At 42.5% G+C, this 16,313-nt stretch overlaps 1 protein-coding gene across 2 annotated transcripts; it reads left to right on the top strand.

Annotated features, from left to right (window-relative positions):
* Positions 1–12,604: 12,604 nt before the first annotated feature.
* LOC115116432 (NSFL1 cofactor p47-like) lies at positions 12,605–16,313 on the top strand. 2 transcript variants are annotated; one of them, XM_029644930.2, is made up of 9 exons: positions 12,605–12,745; positions 13,513–13,616; positions 13,803–13,880; positions 14,319–14,484; positions 14,652–14,747; positions 14,880–14,989; positions 15,184–15,321; positions 15,637–15,807; positions 15,911–16,313. In XM_029644930.2, the coding sequence occupies exons 1-9, from the start codon at positions 12,644–12,646 to the stop codon at positions 16,071–16,073; spliced, it is 1,128 nt and encodes a 375-aa protein (XP_029500790.1). In that variant the 5' UTR covers positions 12,605–12,643; the 3' UTR covers positions 16,074–16,313. The 2 variants fall into 2 exon arrangements, with proteins under 2 accessions (XP_029500790.1, XP_029500789.1); XM_029644929.2 differs by having other exon boundaries at positions 12,613–12,745; positions 14,877–14,989.

Raw genomic sequence — 16,313 nt, 5'->3', positions numbered from 1 at the left:
GACCAATAGCTGCTTGTAGATTATCCCTCACCTTGGTGTCATGAACCAAGTCACGCAGAGGGAGACCAGTGAAGGACAGGATGTCTGGGATCCTTTCTAGACTATTCAGACATTTTTTGAAGCCTTCAGAGTCTGGTTTGGTCATGGAAACCTCACCCATCCAGCCATCCCCACCTGTTACCTCAGTGCTGTGACTCAGGAAACCCTTGTCATAACCTGTAATACTGTCTTCATTATTAAAGACCTTTGAACCCTGCCCACTCAACACATTTAACAACCCCATGCCATCAGACAACCCCATACTAAGACATGTCTGCACCTGGGACACAGACACCTGGTTCAGGGTGGCCAAGCAGGTGCGGATTCCAGTCACCCTCTTCATCCTCCCCCCAAGGTCCACCAGGTGAATGTAGTGGGCTCCATAAGTGTCAATGAACTGCTGGTACGGGTCACTGCTGTTGGACGTGAACTCCTTTGGGAGAGAAGCTATGTTGAACTGCTGGTACGGGTCACTGCTGTTGGACGTGTACTCCTTTGGGAGAGAAGCTATGTTGAACTGCTGGTACGGGTCACTGCTGTTGGACGTGTACTCCTTTGGGAGAGAAGCTATGTTGAACTGCTGGTACGGGTCACTGCTGTTGGACGTGTACTCCTTTGGGAGAGAAGCTATGTTGAACTGCTGGTACGGGTCACTGATGTTGGACGTGTACTCCTTTGGGAGAGAAGCTATGTTGAACTGCTGGTACGGGTCACTGATGTTGGACGTGTACTCCTTTGGGAGAGAAGCTATGTTGAACTGCTGGTACGGGTCACTGCTGTTGGACATGTACTCCTTTGGGAGAGAAGCTATGTTGAACTGCTGGTACGGGTCACTGCTGTTGGACGTGTACTCCTTTGGGAGAGAAGCTATGTTGAACTGCTGGTACGGGTCACTGCTGTTGGACATGTACTCCTTTGGGAGAGAAGCTATGTTGAACTCATTTGGGATCTAGAATGAAGAAAAAGGGTGCTGTGAGGGTGGGTGGTGTTGACATGGTACTGTGAGGGTGGGTGGTGTTGACATGGTACTGTGAGGGTGGGTGGTGTTGACATGGTACTGTGAAGGTGGGTGGTGTAGACATGGTACTGTGAGGGTGGGTGGTGTTGACATGGTATTGTGAGGGTGGGTGGTGTTGACATGGTACTGTGAAGGTGGGTGGTGTAGACATGGTACTGTGAGGGTGGGTGGTGTTGACAGGTTAATGTGAGGGTGGGTGTTGTTGACAGGTTAATGTGAGGGTGGGTGGTGTTGACAGGTTAATGTGAGGATGGGTGGTGTTGACAGGTTAATGTGAGGGTGGGTGGTGTTGACAGGGTATTGTGAGGGTGGGTGGTGTTGACAGGTTAATGTGAGGGTGGGTGGTGTTGACAGGTTAATGTGAGGGTAGGTGGTGTTGACAGGGTATTGTGAGGGTGGGTGGTGTTGACAGGGTAATGTGAGGGTGGATGGTGTTGACAGGGTACTGTGAGGGTGGGTGGTGTTGACAGGGTAATGTGAGGGTGGGTGTTGTTGACATGGTACTGTGAGGGTGGGTGGTGTTGACATGGTACTGTGAAGGTGGGTGGTGTAGACATGGTACTGTGAGGGTGGGTGGTGTTGACATGGTATTGTGAGGGTGGGTGGTGTTGACATGGTACTGTGAAGGTGGGTGGTGTAGACATGGTACTGTGAGGGTGGGTGGTGTTGACAGGTTAATGTGAGGGTGGGTGTTGTTGACAGGTTAATGTGAGGGTGGGTGGTGTTGACAGGTTAATGTGAGGGTGGGTGGTGTTGACAGGTTAATGTGAGGGTGGGTGGTGTTGACAGGTTAATGTGAGGGTGGGTGGTGTTGACAGGTTAATGTGAGGGTGGGTGGTGTTGACAGGTTAATGTGAGGGTGGGTGGTGTTGACAGGTTAATGTGAGGGTGGGTGGTGTTGACAGGTTAATATGAGGGTGGGTGGTGTTGACAGGTTAATGTGAGGGTGGGTGGTGTTGACAGGTTAATGTGAGGGTGGGTGGTGTTGACAGGTTAATGTGAGGGTGGGTGTTGTTGACAGGTTAATGTGAGGGTGGGTGGTGTTGACAGGTTAATGTGAGGGTGGGTGGTGTTGACAGGTTAATGTGAGGGTGGGTGGTGTTGACAGGTTAATGTGAGGATGGGTGGTGTTGACAGGGTTTGTTGTTTTTGTTAGCAATGAAGAAATGTGAATTATATTGCACTGGTAGGCCTCGTCATGTACTGTGAATTTACATTCCATTCTTAAATAATCTTGTCATGCAGTTTATGTGCATGAGTTACACTGATCACAAACTGATCATTCAGACATGACCTGACCTGTAGTGAGAGCAGGCAAACTGGTGGAAGGTGAAGGAGGACTTGTCTGTCTTGAAGTACGAGGATGCAGCACTTTGCTGCCCACCAGCTGCAACCCTACATCCTTCAGGTTGAGCCCCACCTTCCAGTCATTCTGTATTATAGAGGTGGAGCTCTGTACAAGAGAGCGGACAGGTGTAAATGAGGACCAGTGAATGTCCTTCCTACAGTTGTTTTGGGATTGCCAGGCCACCATGTAGAGAGGGAGTTTCTCCAGCTGACTTCCCATAAATGGCTTATTACATACAGTGCATGAGTTGGTAGTTGGGCTCCCGAGTGGCGCAGCGGTCTAAGGCACGGCATCTCAGTGCTAGGGGCGTCACTACAGACCCTGGTTTGATTCCAGGCTGTATCACACCGGTCGTGATTGGGAGTCCCATAGGGCGGCGCACAATTTGCCCAGCGTCGTACTGGTTAGGGTTTGCTAGGCCGTCAATGTAAATAAGAATTTGTTCTTAACTGACTTGCCTAGTTAAATAAAGGTTCATAAGTAGTTATAAACATCAAGCACATAGGCCCCTTTGCTCTGCAGAGTCACCACATCATAGCCCTCCCTAGCTAGTTTGTAGCCAGGCACAAAGAGAAGAGAATTACATTATTTTGAGGTCCCTGGGTGACAGGTGAACACTCCATCCAGTTGAGAGAGAGCCAAGAGACCCAGGAACACCAGGGGAGAGAGGAGGTTTGATGCTGTTATTATTGTCACTCCTGATTGGTCAATCTAAAAGAGATGATGTAATAACTAAGGTGATGGATTCTGTGTGGGTTTGTAGAAATGGTACAAACAATTTTGTTGGAAAAGTACCAAAACTGTACAATTAGAACAAATGTGAATATGTACAGTCTAGAAAATGACAGTTTGTTTCGTAGTCAATACACTAACATTAGATCAAAATGTATTTCGTTTTATAAAACGGGTTGTTTGGATCCTGGATGCTGATAGGACGAGCAGCGTTCCAACCCGTGCTGTATTGGCTGTCAAAGACACACCTATGACTTGCAACAGCTCCATCTGAAATGTATCACTTCGCCTCGATATGAATACCATGTTCATGTTCCTATCCAAATAATGAAATCAAATGTATTTATATAGCCCTTCTTAGATCACCTGATATCTCAAAGTGCTGTACAGAAACCTAGCCTAAAACCCCAAACAGCAAGCAATGCAGGTGTAGAAGCATGGTGGCTCTGAAAAACTCCCTAGAAAGGCCAAAAACATAATCTCTTGTATTTATCTCAACTTGCACATTAGTTTCCCTTGCTTCCAGCCTAGCATTTAGTTTGGTACAGCGGGCTAATATAAGCCTAGCATTTAGTTTGGTACAGCGGGGTTAATATAAGCCTAGCATTTAGTTTGGTACAGCAGGCTAATATAAGCCTAGCATTTAGTTTGGTACAGCGGGGTTAATATAAGCCTAGCATTTAGTTTGGTACAGCGGGGTTAATATAAGCCTAGCATTTAGTTTGGTACAACGGGCTAATATAAGCCTAGCATTTAGTTTGGTACAGCGGGGTTAATATAAGCCTAGCATTTAGTTTGGTACAGCGAGGTTAATATAAGCCTAGCATTTAGTTTGGTACAACGGGCTAATATAAGCCTAGCATTTAGTTTGGTACAGCGGGGTTAATATAAGCCTAGCATTTAGTTTGGTATAGCGGGGTTAATATAAGCCTAGCATTTAGTTTGGTACAGCGGGGTTAATATAAGCCTAGCATTTAGTTTGGTACAGCGGGGGTTAATATAAGCCTAGCATTTAGTTTGGTATAGCGGGGTTAATATAAGCCTAGCATTTAGTTTGGTACAGCGGGGTTAATATAAGCCTAGCATTTAGTTTGGTACAGCGGGGTTAATATAAGCCTAGCATTTTGTTTGGTACAACGGGCTAATATAAGCCTAGCATTTAGTTTGGTACAGCGGGCTAATATAAACCTAGCATTTAGTTTGGTACAGCGGGGTTAATATAAGCCTAGCATTTAGTTTGGTACAGTGGGGTTAATATAAGCCTAGCATTTAGTTTGGTACAGTGGGGGTTAATATAAGCATTTAGTTTGGTACAACGGGCTAATATAAGCCTAGCATTTAGTTTGGTACAGCGGGGGTTAATATAAGCCTAGCATTTAGTTTGGTACAGCGGGGTTAATATAAGCCTAGCATTTAGTTTGGTACAGCGGGGGTTAATATAAGCCTAGCATTTAGTTTGGTACAGTGGGGGTTAATATAAGCCTAGCATTTAGTTTGGTACAGCAGGGTTAATATAGGCCTAGCTGTCTAATTGTCCGACATCGATCTCTGTAGTATCATACCACCAAAACCCCTGACATTTCCTTCCCTAACTATAACATTTTCCACCAAGATAGAACTGCCAAAGGGAGTGGAGTTGCAATCTACTGCAGAGACAACCTGCAGAGTTCTGTCATGCTATCCAGGTCTGTGCCCAAACAGTTCAAGCTTCTACTTTTAAAAATCCACCTTTCCAGAAATAAGTCTCTCACTGTTGTCGCTTGTTACAGACCCCCCTCAGCCCTGGACACCATATGTGAATTAATTGCCCCCCATTTATCTTCAGAGTTTGTACTGTTAGGTGACCTAAACTGGGATACGCTTAACACCCCGGCCATCCTACAATCTAAGCTAGATGGCCTCAATCTCACCCAAATTATCATGGAACCTACCAGGTACAACCCCAAATCTGTAAACTCGGGCACCCTCATAGATATCATCCTGACCAACCTGTCCTCTAAATACACCTGCTGTCTTCGACCAGGATCTCAGCGATCACTGCCTCATTGCCTGCGTCCGTAATGGGTCTGCGGTCAAACGACCACCCCTCATCACAGTTTAACGCTCTCTAAAACACTTCAGCGAGCAGGCCTTTTAAATTGACCTGGCCCAGCTATCCTGGAAAGATATTGACCTCATTCCGTCAGTAGAGGATGCCTGGTTATTCTTTAAAAGTGCTTTCCTCACCATCTTAAATAAGCATGCCCCATTCAAAAAATGTAGAACCAGGAACAGATATAGCCCTAGGTTCACTCCAGACCTGACTGCCCTTGACCAGCACTATAACATCCTGTGGCATACTACATTAGCATCGAATAGCCCCCGCGATATGCAACTTTTCAGGGAAGTTAGGAACCAATATACACAGGCAGTTAGGAAAGCTAAGGCTAGCTTTTTCAAACAGAAATTTGCATCCTGTAGCACAAACTCCAAAAAGATCTGGGACACTGTAAAGTCCATGGAGAATAAGAGCACCTCCTCCTCAGAATAAGAGCACCCACCTCCTCACTGCACTGAGGCTAGGAAACACTGTCACCACCGATAAATCTACGATTGTTGAGAATTTCAATAAGCATTTTTCTATGGCTGGCCTTGCTTTCCACCTGGCTACTCCTACCCCGGTCAACAGCACTGCACCCCCCGCAGCAACTTGCCCAAGCCTCCCCCACTTCTCCTTCACCCAAATCCAGATAGCTGATGTTCTGAAAGAGCTGCACAATCTGGACCCCTAGAAATCAGCTGGGCTAGAAAATCTGGACCCTCTCTTTCTAAAATGATCCGCCGCAATTGTTGCAACCCCTATTACTAGCCTGTTCAACCTCTCTTTCGTATCGTCTGAGATCCCCAAAGATTGGAAAGCTGCTGCGGTCATCCCCCTATTCAAAGGGGAGACACTCTAGACCCAAACTGTTACAGACCTACAAAAAGATCACCGACCATTTCGAATCCCACCATACCTTCACTATAAAATCTGGTTTCCGAGCTAGTCATGGGTGCACCTCAGCCACGCTCAAGGTCCTAAATGATATCATAACCGCCATCGACAAAAGACAATACTGTGCAGCCGTATCCATCGACCTGGCCTCAACGGCCTTGGTTTCTCAAATGACTGCCTCGCCTGGTTCACCAACTACTACTCAGATAGAGTTCAGTGTGTCAAATGGGAGGGCCTGTTATCTGGACCTCTGGCAGTCTCTATGGGGGTGCCACAGGGTTCAATTCTCGGGCCGACTCTTTTCTCTGTATACATCAATGATGTCTCTCTTGCGGCTGTTGATTCTCTGATCCACCTCTACGCAGACGACACCATTCTGTATACTTCTGGCCCTTCTTTGGACACTGTGTTAACTAACCTGCAGACGAGTTCAATGCCATACAACTCTCCTTCCGTGGCCACCAACTGCTCTTAAATGCATGCTCTTCAACCGATCGCTGCCCACATCTGTCCACTACTAGCATCACTACTCTGGATGGTTCTGACTTAGAATATGTGGACAACTACAAATACCTAGGTGTCTGGTTAGACTGTTAACTCTCCTTCCAGACTATATTAAGCATCTCCAATCCAAACTTAAATCTAGAATCGGCTTCCTATTTCGCAACAAAGCATCCATCCCTCATGCTGCCAAACATACCCTCGTAAAACGGACCATCCTACCGATCCTTGACTTCGGTGATGTCATTTACAAAACAGCCTCCAACACTCTACTCAGCTAATTGGATGCAGTCTATCACAGTGCCATCCGTTTCATCACCAAAGCCCCATACACTACCCACCACGGCGACCTGTATGCTCTCGTTGGCTGGCTCTCGTTTCATATTCGTCGCCAAACCCACTGGCTCCAGGTCATCTATAAGCCCTTGCTAGCTAAAGCCCCGCCTTATCTCAGCTCACTGGTCACCATAGCAGCACCCACCGTAGCTCCAGCAGGTATATTTCACTGGTCACCCCCAAAGCCAATTCCTGCTTTGGCCGCCTTTCCTTCCAGTTCTCTGCTGCCAATGACTGGAACGAATTGCAAAAATCACTGAAGCTGAAGACTAATTTCTCCCTCACTATCTTTAAGCATCAGCTATCAGAGCAGCTTACAGATCATTGCACCTGTATGTAGCCCACCTGTAAATAGCTCACCCGTAAATAGCCCATCCAACTACCTCATCCCCATATTGTTATTTATTTTATTTTTATTTTATTTTTTGCTTCTTTGCACCACAGTATCTCTACTTGCACATTCATCTTCTGCATATCTCACTCCAGTGTTAATTTGCAAAATTGTAATTATTTCGCCACTACGGCCTATTTATTGACTTTCCTCCCTAATCTTACTTCATTTGCACACACTGTATATATACTTTTCTATTGTGTTATTGACTGTATGTTTGTTTATTCCATGTGTAACTCTGTGTTGTTGTTTGTGTCACACTGCTTTGCTTTATCTTGGCCAGGTCGCAGTTGTAAATGAGAACTTGTTCTCAACTGGCTGAATAAAGGTGATTTTTATTTATTTTGAAATACTGTATGTGGAAATGTCTTATGTCCGTCCTATATGTAGTGTTGGTACATGGAATATTCCTCAACTGCACATATCATAAATTGCTATTGCAAATAGAAGTATTATGTTCAACAACTGACATTTTCAGATATTAATTTGACAAACACACTTTGGTGCTTACAATTCATTCTCTATTGTCATAGATTTAGTGGGCACTGTCATCTGGGATCTTTATGATATGACTTTCTTTAAGCACGTACTGATGAAACTGGCACTTAATATTTTTTTCTTAAAGTCTACAAACACTACATTTATTCACTCTGTGATAGGGTTGGATCCTATATGCTACTTGTATTACTGTCCTGTAAATGGTTCAGTGCCTATAACTTAGGCTGTGTGTAGAATGGAGCATAAAGGAAATTACCTCTACTAATAAATACTACTAGATTATAGTGATAAGGAAAACAGCATACACATTTGGCTTTTGTATTCATTTGCCTATAACTAATCATAATTCCATTAGTTTTACATAAAAAAGAGAATACTTCAAAATGAGAAGATGGAAAAGACGACTGGGTGGACATAAAGTGGAAAGGAGGGGAAATAACTCCCACCATGCAGCAGGACACCTTCAGCTGTGGGGTCTTTGTAATGCAGGCTTGATAGTTATATTTTCAATAATGAATGGTTAGCTGTTATGTGACAATTAGGTCAAAAACTCTATTGGATTTTTTTGGTATAGATGGCCAAGGAAGTTGCACAGAACTTCCCCAACATCCCAAATTGATATGGAACCTTCAAAAACACATGGAGCAACTGCGAAAAGAAATGTCTGAGGATATACTAAAAATGTCTGGTATGTAATGACATTTAATTCAAAGTAAATGTAAAGTCTTTATTTTTATGTAGTTGTGTGGGACAGCCATGTGTTCAGTTCATGCCTATGATTTCAGAGTTCAACAAAGCCAACAACTGCTTCATGTGTGCCACTGATAAAGAACCTGGATGTGGCCCAAAGACTGACTGGGTTAGTAACTTTATTTAACATGTTTATAATCTTTTGACAACAGTGACGGCGTGTAAGACAATTTATGATACAACACAATGGACGGCTAATTCGTCATTCGTCATACCGCATTGATATCTGATTTTATTTATAACGTGTTACGCTTGGTTTTGTTTTGATTGAATGTTTGGCATGCCAACGGTGGTTCCATGTGCTGTGCCTAGGAATGAAGACAAAAGAGTTCACCAGAGTAAAGAACAAAAACTGGAAGTGCAGTATTGGTTGTTGAAAATGTATGCTATACCCCATCCACACTGAAGAGGCTCTGACATGTACATCAACCAGGGACAAAGAGAAAGTTAACACTGTAAAATGTTTCATACTTAATTGAAGTTAAGTGTCTGTTGACATGTTGGAAAAGATTAAAGGTCTACAATTTGTTTAATTTGTCAATATGACATTTTTATTCATTGATTTACTGGCCACCATGACTGTGGTTACATGATCAGTATATGTATTGACCAGTAAACCCACTGCAGCCTACCTCACCAGCTCACTCTCCATCCCTGCTTTGGACAATTAATAGCATGACTCTCGTACTTTGCCCTTTTCCTTTATGGTTGATATTAACGACGAAAGGAGATATTATCTGTCTCTCTCCTATTGTGTACCACTGTTAAATACTGTGGAAAAATTTAAAACAGATCTGCAAATTTGAAACTATGAAAAATGTACGTTTCACCTCATGATTTTACAGTACACAAACAAGAGTGTGCAATATAGAAGGGTTGTCAGCAGACATTAGGTCACATGACCAAGGAGCTATTGGAATTCTACATTTTGACAAATTCATGTAAAACCATGTGAGATGAAAATGGACAAACTAAAGGGTGTGCAATGTGTGTCTATGCCATGGGGTTAGATACAACCAGTTTTTAAAGTGTTAGGAGTAATGGTTAAAGAGCTATTGACATTGGACAAATGTTGATTTGTCACTATGTTGACGGTCCCTAACTGCGGTGGACGTAAGGAAAACTACAGGCGAATATCCGTCGAATATCCAATGTGAAACTGTTTTTACCTCGGCGGTGTCCAGACGAGACGAGACAACTTTTTCTGAGCCAGTCGAAATCAAGCATCAACATCGTTATCATGGACATATCCAAGTAGATACAAATATATTTAAAAAAGTGTACTGTAATCCTAGGTTCAATGTTTGACCTGACTGAGTTAGCTAAAGTTGGCTAGCTATCTAGCAAGTGACAATAACGTTATCCGGCCTGCATAGCAACCATTTAGTTTAGAACGGACGACCAGGCCTTTTGCATAGCAAACATTTTGTTTAGAACGGAAGACCAGGTCTTTTGCATAGCAAACATTTGGTTTAGAACGGAAGACCAGGTCTTTTGCATAGCAACCATTTGGTTTAGAACGGAAGACCAGGTCTTTTGCATTGCAACTATGCAAAATGAATTAATGACGTCTGTAGCAACTTGACCAAAAGAACCAACAACCTGAATTTTGTCCGGACTATATCTTCTGGTGGAAGAAGTTTGACTTGTCAGAATAAGGTTTTAATGAAAACATGTCATTCATTGTTATTTTATTTTAATATGTTGTAAAACGTTTTATTTAAGCATGATAATGCCCTATAAGCTGATATTTGGAGGATATATTTGCACAGGTGTTGCAAAACGTGCCAATATTTCCTCCAAACACCAGCTTATCGGGCATTATCACTTATATACAACTTTTAGATGAAGTTGTAAAGACTATAAACTAGCTTCACTTCATTTCGTTGTACCTTTTTTTCAACTGACATTTCTTTGTATGTATCCATAAAAATGATACCCGCTGATTAATGATTTCGACTGGCTGATAAACGTTACCTGTCTGTCTCGTCCCGACACCTACACATACATTACTATGGGACCATTTGAATATTGAAACAATGTTGCAAATGTCAGAGAGACAGACAAGATTTATACAAATCTCTGCTGTTGAAAACTAACTGTTAGTCTAAAAGAATTGTGAGATAATGTCTAGATACCTTTTTATAGTGGAGAACAAGTTTGTAATTTGCCAGGCTGGGCTGATGAGACAGTGGTTTGCCCAGTCAGATGGAATAGGGGCGGCAGGGTAGCCTAGTGGTTGGACTAGTAACTGAAAGGTTGCAAGTTCAAATCCCTGAGCTGACAAGGTACAAAATCTGTCGTTCTGCCCCTGAACAGGCAGTTAACCCACTGTTCCTAGGCCGTCATTGAAAATAAGAATTTGTTCTTAACTGACTTGCCTAGTAAAATAAATAAAAAAAATTAAAAAATTGAGTAAATAGGCATTATAAGGTCATAGATTTTCAAAATGTCTCTTCTCTCTCATGGTAGCCAAAAGTCTTCATGAAATGATCTATTTTTCCGCTCTCTTATATAGTACGAATATGAAAGTACTAAACACATTACACTAAAGGTGCATCAGAAAACATTGTGTAACTTGATATTGTTATTGATAATAACGTCTTCCTCATGGTTTTTGAAAGATATGATACATAGCCTAAATATTTGAAATTATTTAGCGCTACTCTTATCTCACCATTACAACCCCAAAAACATTAGTTGCAGGGATATATTAGATATTGTTTGTTTACATTTTCAACAAGAACAAGAAGCAAAATAGACTAAGATGCATAATACTTTACTATTATCACAGACACCTAATCAAAATAAATACTGCTGCATCATGAGTCCAAAGGGTACATCATCTCATATCTAGTTATAAAGCCAAATCATAAACACAGATTAAAATGAGCAAACATGTCTATTGATGTGAAGGCTATGTAAAACTGTTGTCAATATAAAAATGCCACTCCGTAGTACATTTTAGTCATTTAGCAGAGCTCTTATCCACAGCGACTTACCGGAGCAATTAGGGTTAAGTGCTTTAATGAATGATTTATTGTTCTACTTGGGCAACAGGGTTGACATATCGACCCGCTCAGTTGACTGTTAGATGTTAAATGTTTATTTTGAAAAATAATATTTAAAATGGAATAGTTTTCCAATTTTAAAATTAGTTATCAGTTACAGAGCTGACCTTTAAACCTGGGGGACAAATTTAAATGAATCACATCAAATAAATAATAGTTTTCTGAAACGACTTTGTTAAAGCAAATAACTAGGGCTTTACAACGACGGTGAAAATATTACTATAAGTGAGACAAACATGATTCCTGTAGGCTATCAGTCATAAATTGTGTTTAGGATTTGTGTAATGCTGGCTCAGGTGTTTTAAAACCTGTGTAGAAGAAAACAGGAACAGTAGTGTTTCTTAAGTCCTCACGGGGCGAGCACTAGGGTCCATTCATTATCCTACCAATCTTTATACTGGATGAGTTAGTGTTTAAATGTCCACGTTATTAGAAACAATGAAAACATTTAAATACAAATTTCCCAAAGAGTCTTGAAGAATATCACTTATAAATGCCCAAATTGGCTCAGTATAACTATTGTAACCCATCAGAACTCAAAATATAAGCTTGTTTTAATTGTAAATAAACATCAATATAGCTTCAAAACATAGTTGTTGATCCCATGTATTGTCAGTCCTTGCATCATAGCTATGAATTTGAGAGTGGTTACACTTCTCCACTCCAATCCCTCAGCTGTTAACAAAAACAAGTGGCGGTGTCTGAATTGTTATTTTGCAAATCCCAGATTACCCCTTTGCTTAGGCAGAAAATATAGGTGTATTTGTTATGGTAATACAAAAGAAGAAAAAAATGTTAGATATAAATGTCAAATATATGTGAAATATTATTCCTTCAAATCAAATGTATTTACTTTGTGCTAAATACAACATTTCATTAAAAAACATTTCTCGCAGATAGGAACCACAGTTTGCTCGGATAGGAACCAAGTTGGTAGTTGTTTCCCCAGTTGAGGTCGGTGCTTTCATTGAATGGGCATATCAAAATGGCGGACCAAGAAGTCTCGGTGAGGGAGTTCGTTGCTGTTACAGATGTTGATGAGGAGAGGGCCCGTTTTTTCTTGGAGTCTGCCGGCTGGGATTTGCAGGTATGTACAAGTTGTACTAAATGGGATATTTGATTTGAACTCACAACGATATACGAATGACAGTAGTTAGCTAGCTGCCAGACCACCACTGCTAGCCGGTACTAGATAACTAACGAAGCTAGTTTGTAACGATTTGTGCAAGTCACTCTTTCTCACGACAAAAGCTTGAATGACCATTGTTGTCTATCTACCATATCTACCAATGAGTTTACAATGTTTTACTACCACTGTCTAATAGTTAGCTTGGCTAACGTTAGCTAACTTGCAGATAGAATTGTTCAGCAGTTTTTTTTAAATTCTTTTTTAAATTTAACTAGGCAAGTCATTTAATAATGTCTCTTCTCTCTCAACCACAGTAATCTAATAACAAATTCTTATTTACAATGACGGCTTAGGAAGTTAACTGCCTTGTTCAGGGGCAGAATGACAGATTTGGTCAGCTCAGGGATTTGATCTGGCAACCTTTTGGTTACTAGTCCAACTCTCTAACTACTAGGCTACCTGCCGCTCCAGTTAACCCAGTTCAGAATCATAACTAGCTAACATTAATCTTCATCAAGTGACTGAGATGATAGCTAATTTATCAGATTTTCGCATCCTATCTACTTTCTAGTTTAATAACATAATTTTTAGTTAGCTACCTTTTAAAAAATTTGCCAAGTTCACAATTAAACTCTAGCAAAGTAGTTGGCGATCAAGTTTAGACTGTTTCTAGACCCTGACATCTTGATGTTTGGATGACATGGCGTTTTGGTCTGTTTCCTTAGCTTGCCCTGGCCAGTTTCTTTGAAGATGGTCCTGAGGATGACATCGTGACACTTCCTCAGCCAGAGAGTGGTGGATCCTCTGTGCCTCGTCCTACGGGGCCCAGGTACATAGCTAACTAACTGACCTCCGTATATCTGTTGTTAGTCTCGGTATAATTTAGGATAGGCAATATCTAAGTCATTTCAGTGTTTCTCTTGTCAAACTTAAAATAAAATAAAATCCTATGAAGCATTTCATGTTACATGATAGATGTTGATGGTTCTTTTTTGTGTGTTTCTGTTGTGTAAAGGAGTGAAAAGAGGGTGACCTCCTTCAGAGATATGATGCATGAGGAAGTAGATGACAGTGATGAGGAGGAAGGGCAAAGGTAGGTTTGACTATACTTATGTGACTTTGGGGTATTTTCAATGAATTTGAAAATGAATTGTAGTAGTCTATGTGCATTTTGGACAGTAGTGTAGTGAGGCTCTAGGTCCCAGATCTGTTTCTGCCTACTCCAGTGTCATTGTCAAGCCAAACAGCATGACAATTCCATGAGGAGTTGGCAAGAGAGCAGAAACACAGAAACCTACTGGTACCCAGGCTAGTGATCCTCCAGAATGTTTATGTAATTCGGTTCTCTGTAGGCTGGTATTGCTTTCTGCTGCATCAACAGATTCTTCTGGGTGGGTCCCTGTGTTATTGTTTTCATCGTCCACACAATTGCAGCACTGGTGTTGTAACCAGAAGCTTGGACTGGATCCAAAATCCATGTTGTGTTGTTTCCCCTCTTCAATGGCCACATCCTCCCTTGGCTTCCCACCAGGTTCTTTGCTGGGGGCTCTGAACGCAGTGGGCAGCAGATAGTGGGACCCCCCAAAAAGAAGAGCTCTAATGAGGTGGTGGAGGACCTCTTCAAGGGGGCTAAGGAGCATGGGGCTGTACCCGTGGAGAAGGCTGGGAGGGGCCCAGGAGAGCCGAGTCGAGCCAGGGTATGAAAAGCTTCTCAGTGATACGTTCTGCACCGGGATCATTCTTTTTTAATTTACTGATCATATGTATGTGTTATTAGCCCTGTGTTTTGGGATTGATGGATCCAATGGTGTATGATGTTAGTTGTCATGTTTTTCAAACTCTTATCTCTCCTCTTTCCCTCTAGCCCTTTATTGGTGGGGGCTACCGGCTTGGTGCAGCGCCTGAGGAGGAGCCTGTTTACGTGGCTGGGGAGAGAAGAGCAGCTAACAGCCAGCAGGATGTGAGTGTTTGACAGTGAATTTTTTTTGTTTATTTTTTTTGTATTGCTCGTATACATTAGATCTCAGAAAAATACATTTACTTCAGTTTACTTCTTTACTTACTTATGTATTTTCTTTACTACGTGCTGAAGGTGCATATAGTCCTGAAGCTGTGGAAGACAGGTTTCAGCCTGGATGACGGTGAACTCAGAAACTACAGCGACCCTGGAAACGCCATCTTCCTGGAGTCCATCCGCAGGGGGTGAGTACACTGTTTGTACCGTATCCTTGTCATACTATTTATATGACGACAGCTCATGTCACACATCACCATTTTTCTCAATCCAGTCTAAATGCATTTATGGCACTGGACAGCTGGAGGCTACATGTCCCTCTCTGAAGTCTGTTTTCTTATTGCTGGAGCATTGTAATAACAGAAGTCCTTCGTCCTTTCAGGGAGATTCCTTTGGAGTTGAGGCAGCGTTCCCGAGGGGGTCAGGTCAACTTGGATATGGAGGACAATCGGGATGAGGACTTCTCCAAACCCAAGGTTGCCTTCAAGGCATTCGGTGGGGAAGGACAGAAACTGGGCAGGTGGGTGAGTTCTATTTTAATAGAATTCAACACAGAGGAAAGGAATGAAATGGTCCCCCCCTTTTCAGCACAATGCTTTAATAAGGTGACTGTTACACCTTATTACCACAAGGTGGTAGTAAGGGGTATTTTGGCACAAAGTGATATTGTATTTGATGGACTTTTGAAGTTAAATTGCTGGGTTACATTTAGATTTTTTCAAAACTTGATATTATCTTCTGGGAAAATGTGCACGTATAATATTTTCTTCAAGTTTATTTAAAATACAATATAATCACAATAAATGTCTCTTTCCCACCTCACCCTTCCATTCAGTGCCACCCCTGAGCTGGTGTCTGCTCCGTGTATGGGGGACCAGGATCTGGTAGCCAGTGAGACCCAGGCCATCGCCTCTGTGAACCTGGACGCCTCCCAGCCTGTGACCAACATCCAGATCAGACTGGCCGACGGGGGGAGACTGGTGCAGAAGTTCAACCACACTCACAGGTCAGTGATGAAGCCATGAAGCTCTACATCACCCCCTCAATGAAGGGCATGTCCAACCCCATATTACCTACTTTCTCCTCGTCATTTCTCTTCCCATCCTCAGGGTGTCAGACGTGCGTCAGTTTGTGGTGGGAGCTCGCCCTTTGATGGCGGCGACAGAGTTTGTGCTCATGACAACCTTCCCCAACAAGGAGCTTACTGACGAGAGCCAGTCGCTGCAGGATGCCAACCTGCTCAACGCAGTCATTGTGCAGCGACTAAAGTGATGGAGCCCCCTGGTTGCCAAGCTGGTTCACAGCTCTTTTACCTCCTGGAGGAACGAGACACCATGGACTTATGGACTTTCTTTTCTTTCTATAGTGATGATACATTTTCCCTCTTCGGCTGTTTGCGAGGGGACGTGGGGAGCGGATAAGGCTTTTGATGAAAGACAGATCTGGTGGTAAAACCTGTTTAGAAAGTAGCAGTTGAACATGCACAGTAACAATAAAGCTTTCTTAACAGTT

This window comes from Oncorhynchus nerka, linkage group LG20, assembly GCF_034236695.1.
Source record: "Oncorhynchus nerka isolate Pitt River linkage group LG20, Oner_Uvic_2.0, whole genome shotgun sequence".
Taxonomy (NCBI): domain Eukaryota; kingdom Metazoa; phylum Chordata; class Actinopteri; order Salmoniformes; family Salmonidae; genus Oncorhynchus; species Oncorhynchus nerka.
This window is presented reverse-complemented; position numbering and strand designations above follow the sequence as displayed.